Source organism: Lipotes vexillifer, unplaced genomic scaffold, assembly GCF_000442215.2.
Source record: "Lipotes vexillifer unplaced genomic scaffold, Lipotes_vexillifer_v1.1 scaffold518, whole genome shotgun sequence".
NCBI lineage: Eukaryota > Metazoa > Chordata > Mammalia > Artiodactyla > Lipotidae > Lipotes > Lipotes vexillifer.
This window is the reverse complement of record NW_006780945.1, coordinates 417,918-423,738: the sequence shown is the minus strand read 5'-3', so window position 1 is coordinate 423,738 and position 5,821 is coordinate 417,918. Positions and strand designations below refer to the sequence as shown.

Here is a 5,821-nt window from a genome sequence, read left to right as displayed (position 1 = left end):
TACTTTTCCAACCATAATCTGTCACTAGCAGGTTCCCCAGGGGACAGAGGCTGAGATGGAGAATTGTGTGCAGGAGTTTCACTGGGCGAGCTCCCGGGAGCGTATAAACCTCTGGAAAACAGAAATTGTATTGAACGTGTGGCAATGTGCTAGATACAGAGACTAGGAGCCTATCAACTAGGTGGCGATTCTGTTGAGGAGGATAACACTTAGCTCATTGATTTGCTGTGGATTTATTTTGAAACCTCCTTTGCATAGATAGGCTGACATCACTGCAGGGCTGAATGTGGTCCTGTCCTTATTTAGGTCCTTGGGGTGGCCCTGCCCTCGCCTGGGCAGGAGTGAGGCAGAGGATGGTGGGCTGGCTGGCGTCAGTCCAGCCCCAGGAGGCAGAACACTGACTTGAAGGAAGGGACTGGGCTGGGAGGGGCTGGGGGGCCTGGGTGCGGGACGGGTTCAGCCTCTGTTTGCTGAGATCAGCAGAGGGTCTCGGATGGCCAGTCTGTGTCTCTTTGCTTCTTCTCTGCCCCAGACCACTGCCAAACCCTGTCCCAGAAGGTTTGGACCCGGAGCGTTATGGGCAGGCTCACCAGGCCACGGATGAGTGCAGGGCGTGGATTCACAGGGCAGAGACGGGAGGGGAAACAGGAAGGGGCCATGGCCAGGCAGGGCTGGGAACCTGGTGGGAACCCCAGCCAGGTCCCCAGGAAGGGCAGGCTCACAGCAACGGGGAGGGGGAACGTACCAGCAGAGCCAGAGGTGGGAGATGGGCAGCAGCCCAGGACCTTGGGAAGAAAGGAGCCCACCCCCCAGGAAGTGGTGCTGACAGCAGGGGAGCAGGGTAATGTCAGGGCCTGGGCCCTGAGCTGCAGAGAAACACATGTTCTGAGTGTCCCCCAGCCCGGGCCTGGGGAAGGGGGGCCTCAGTCCCCCAAGGAGCCGCCCTTGATGACCGTCTCCAACAGACTCAGCCTCTCCTGGGGGCAGAGCTCCTGGGAGCAGGGCCGGCCCCACAGGGTCTCTGGAGCGGGGGTGGGCGCTGTACAGGCAAGCAGCCTGGCCCAGGCACAGTCTCTGCGTCCTCAGCGCTGCGTGGGAGCGGCCGCGACGGCCCCGCCAGGCAGGTGGTCAGTGCAGCACCTGGTCCAGCTCGTACTTCTCGCAGAAGTGGCTGGTGAAGGGGAAGCAGGTGAGGTACTCGATCCAGGGCCAGTGGATGGGGTAGACGTAGAGCCAGATGACCAGCGAGGCGAGGAGGCCGGCGAAGACCAGCAGTGACACGAGGATGAGGGCGCGCTTGCGGTACTTGTCGCTCGTGCCGAAGGTGATGTAGGGCAGGAAGGCGAAGGCCAGCAGCAGGCCGCTGAGGAAGCCAAAGATGTGGGCGATATTGTCGATCCAGGGCAGGAGGCCGCAGATGAACAGGAAGAGCACGATGGCCGACAGGTTCAGGAAGGCCTTCCAGGGCCGCTCCAGCAGCTGCCAGCTCTGGAAGAGCTCCACGAAGAGGCAGGCCAGGAGGCCGAACTGCGACCCTGCCGGGCCCACCTGGGGTGAGTGGATCGGGAGGGGACAGGGTCACTTCCAGGTACCAGGTGGGAGCCTGTGGGGAGGCCTGGGCACAGCCGGGCTGGAGCCCCAGGACCTGGGTCATCCTCTCCGTGAGCCCCTCCCAGGGTGGGGACCCCGAACCTGGCGGCCGCGGAGCAGGAGAGGGGCAGCTGGAGCTGCTGGAACAAAGCTGGACTCGTTCCACCCACCCTTTCTGCAACACTGAGCACCTACTACGCGCACGCCCAGTGCCATAAGCAGGACAGACCGCTCCAGGCAGCGCACGTGGGGAGGGACAGACACTGAACAAGCCCACGGCGTGAGGCTGAACTGATCAAAAAACTGCCGTTTCTTTGGGTCAAGAACGGTTGCACGAGGGCAACTTCATACGGCCCAACTCACAGCTATGGGACGCGCTGGCAGGCGGTGGTCATGGTCGAGGAGAGAAATGAAGCAGAGAAGAGGCAGAGTGAGGGACGGGGTCAGGTCTTTCTGGAGGTGACCGCGACACGTGACCCAGGGGCATCACTGCTCCCTCGCGCCTTGGAATGGACTAAGGAATTGGCCGGGAAGCCCCCAGCTTAGCTGTCATTCCGCTGTCGAGCCTGACGTGGCAGGGGCTGTGCGTCCCTCAGGCCAAGCCAGGGGGGAGGCGTGAAAGCAGTAGAGCTAGACGTCCCTGCCGCATCCCGAGTCCCTACCTCCGCGCGGTACGGGAGGAAGATGGCACTGGCAAGGTTGCCGGTGATGCCGCTGAGAATGAAGATGATGGCGATGCGGTGCCAGCCGGCCAGCTTCTCCAGGTCCCGTAGGATGGTCATTTGGAAGATCACAGACACGAGGCAGTGCACCACGCTGGGCGGGGACACACCGGGCATCAGCCCCCCGCCCCGTCTGCCAGCCAGCTACTTTGGGAACAGTGGGGTCTGGCAGGTTGTGCGGCTGTGCCCTGGCCCAGGGGCCCCTCCCCCGGGAGCCCAGGTAGGCGGGCACCACAGGGGCCTGGGGGCTGGGCAGCGAGGCACCTCTTACCCGGCGTGGAGGAACAGGGACAGCCAGAGCCTGTAGAATTGATCTGGGACCTCAGGATTGAGGAAGGGCAGCAGCCCACACACCTTGTCCAAGCAGTGCACCTGCGGGCGAGAGCGTGGCAGTGTCTAGGATCCCGCTGGGTCCGAGGCCCTGATGTAGGGGGCAGGACCAGATACCCGCTGCAGGAGAGCATGCAGGCTGCTGCACGTGGCTGCTCGTGCCCAGGGCCCCACCAGACCCCACCTCACCTGGGAGCAGAGCGTGGCCTCTTCGTGGAAATAGCCGTGCACGAACTCACAGTATTCCCGAGTGGTGATCTCACAGCTGGGGGACAGGGAGGCAAGGCGACCACCAGGGGCCTGAGTCCTGCCCGACCCCGCCTAGTGCCCAGTGCCCGGCCGCAGCAGGCACCACTGGCAGGACGCGGTGCCCCTCTGCAGGAACCTGCCCACACCACGGACGGCCCCCAAGTGGGGAGGGAGGACGCCAGCTGGGTGGGAGAGGGGGAGCACAGGGGCTCCGGGCAGAGGGCCCAGGCCAGCTCACCTGCCCTTGGTGCCGATGCAGCAGGGGCGGCCCCGGATCTGGCAGTCCATGTGTGGGAAGCCCGAGCGGTTACTCCTGGTCTGCTCCGTGCAGATCTGCCAGGAGGGGCACAGACAGCGGCTAGGGCTGTGCAGCAGCACGCAGGCCCTCCCCACCCTTCCCGGACCACTCTGCCCCCTGGACACTCACCGGCCACTTGGTGATGTCATCAGGCCAGATGTGGGCACCACTGGAGGCCGGCTCCTCGCAGGTTCTGGAAGCAGATGTCGGAGGGGGCAAAATGAGGGGCCACGGCATCCCCAGCCTGCCACGCCCACTGGCCAACATCCCCATGGGTGGCACAGACCACATGATGCTCAGCCCCATCTCCTCAGCTCAGTTGTGGGCCTCCCGGGACTGTACCTGGGGTCCTGGTTGCACACGGCCCCCGATGTCCGCTTTTGGCCCAGCGCAGACTTGTCCATGGGGGGCCCCGTATCATCCTGCCACTTGACAAAAGTGGCCAAAGTCTCCTGGAGGATGGAGGCAGGCTGGTCATGGCTAGGACAAGGTCACCACCATCAGAGTGGGCAAGGGCCCCTCCAGGGCAGGGGCTCTTGCCCTGCTGTCCAGGGCTCAGGCTCATCTCCCAGACCCCCACCCCCACTGACACTCCCAAGACCCAGCTTTCACTGCTCTGGGGCTAGGGAGGTTCGCACCCTCCCTGTGCTGAGCTGCGTGCAGGGGTGTGTGATGCCAGGGAGGGCAGAGGAAGGACAGAGGCAACGTAGACACCGCCCTTGAAGGGCCCCTCCCCCAGGCTGGGGCAAGTGGAGATGGTGCAGGGGACCAGGGTGGGGCTCGCAGGAGTCGGAGGGCCTCTGCCCCCACCGAGCAGTCCTGCTGCAGCGTCTGGATGCAGCCCGAGTGGTCATTCTGGACACAGCAGCCCGAGTCCCGCTCCAGGTCTCGCTCCCGCAGCACCAGCTGCTCGATCTGCTGGTCCTTCCGGATGCAGGGCGAAAACTTGGCTCCCAGGTGGATCAGGTCAATCTGGGGGCGGAGGGCAGGGGGGAGTGAGCTCGGGTCCAGACCTGGCTGCTCTGTTGAGAGTCTCCTCCTAGGGGCCCCTGATGAGGGGGGCTTCCAGGCGAGCCAACCGCCTTCCTGGCCAGCTGGGGGTGGCAGAGGCCAGAGGCTCCCTGCTGAGATGCTGTCCGTGCTGGGCCCCTTACCGAGCTGGGGCCAATCCAGAAGTTCTCCTGCTGGATGTACTTCATGCTCTCATACACACCTCTGTTCCTGAGGACCTGGTGCAGAGGTGCAAGGATAGGGGAGTCAGGGGCTTCTCTGTCCCAGGGAAGGGCCTCTGGGGAAGGCGCTGAGAAGCAAAGCAGTGGTGAGCCCTGAGCACCCTCCAGGTTGTTGCCGTGGGAGGGACTGGGGGGCCCAAGACGCTGGCGCCTCTTGGGGGAGGCTAGGAGCCCCCCTCCCCTAGCCCCACTCACCAGCTGGGTGGTGATGTGCTGGGCAAAGCCCACAGGCGCGATGCCATACGTGCAAATCACCAGCAGCGTGATGATGACGTGGACGAAGGTCAGCCAGTAGGTGAAGTAGGGCCTGCGGGCAGAGGCCTCGGGTCAGCGGAGCCAAAGTCACATCCCGACCCTCAGCCCCGCGGCCCCCAGCCGCCAGCAGCTCGCACCTGCTCCCTACCCTCCACTACTCCCCTCTAACTCATTCTTCTCCACAGCAACTCTTACAATGCACCTCTCTGCGCCTCTCCCAGCTTAAATCCTTTCCATGGCTTCTCGCTGCCCTGGGGATAAAGTCTAACATGGCTCCCTCCCCGCTGGTTGCAAGGCCTTGCTACGCCTGCCCACCTCCCTGGCCTCCTTCCCCTCCTTCTCCTGCAGCTCCTGGAACAAACCCCAATCCCTGCAGCCCCAGGGCCTTTGCACATGATGCTTCCTTTGCCTGGGATGCCCTTGCCGTCTCTCTTCACCCAGCTATCTGCTGCTGCTCCTGACGATGCTCCCCGCCACCAGCTGTTCACTCCCACTCTCTGTCCTCCTTCTCCAGGACACTCACCACACCTGCTATCACTTAATTTTTTTTAACTCAGGGTCCAATGTCTATCAGGTTGCTGCTAATTGTACATTCTTTGAGAATGGCCTCTTCCCAATCCTCTGTCTTCCCCCAAGGTCTCTGTGCAGGCCTCTCCACAGTCCCTTCACTTGTGGTCACAGCTTCTAACTGCCCCTCTGACCTACCCCGCCCGCCCTGCTCCGCTGTTCCAGGGCCTGTGTGGTAGTGCTCAGTGAACACTCGTTGCCGGGCTGCCGTCTGGGTGCCCAGCAGAGGAAGCAGGCCCAGAAAGCGGGGAGCGTGGAGAAGAGGCAGCAACACCCGACAACCCTTCCCAGGTGACATGCATGCTTGTAGGGTGACCCTAGGGACCGTCCCTGCTCCCCTGACCCACAGGAGGTGCTCACCAAAGGCTCGATGAACAATAAGGGGAGCTTCGGGAGGGGGCCCAGGGGAACCTGGAAGCTCCCAGCCCTTCTCCCCTGGGCCTACGCCTGGGAGTGGCTCTCCCCGCACTGTCACAGAGTGGGTGGGGCCCCAGGCCGGCGTGGCTCACCGGTGGCTGTCGAAGCTCTCCAGCTGGCGCTGCACGGTGCTACTGATGCTGCGGCGGTAGCTGCGGTTC

General features: G+C 63.5%; 1 protein-coding gene across 1 annotated transcript in view; it reads right to left on the bottom strand.

The window, feature by feature from the left end:
• Positions 1–1,128: 1,128 nt before the first annotated feature.
• The window catches only part of RHBDF2 (rhomboid 5 homolog 2), a 9,559-nt gene continuing 4,866 nt past the window's right edge, over positions 1,129–5,821 (bottom strand). The window contains exons 8-18 of the mRNA XM_007454310.1: positions 5,753–5,821; positions 4,617–4,728; positions 4,344–4,418; positions 4,000–4,161; positions 3,532–3,641; positions 3,319–3,382; positions 3,130–3,224; positions 2,832–2,907; positions 2,584–2,684; positions 2,253–2,406; positions 1,129–1,548 (exon numbers count right to left, since the gene is read on the bottom strand). Coding sequence (XP_007454372.1) covers positions 1,129–1,548; positions 2,253–2,406; positions 2,584–2,684; positions 2,832–2,907; positions 3,130–3,224; positions 3,319–3,382; positions 3,532–3,641; positions 4,000–4,161; positions 4,344–4,418; positions 4,617–4,728; positions 5,753–5,821 — 1,438 coding nt within the window. The remainder of the gene's footprint in view (positions 1,549–2,252; positions 2,407–2,583; positions 2,685–2,831; positions 2,908–3,129; positions 3,225–3,318; positions 3,383–3,531; positions 3,642–3,999; positions 4,162–4,343; positions 4,419–4,616; positions 4,729–5,752) is intronic.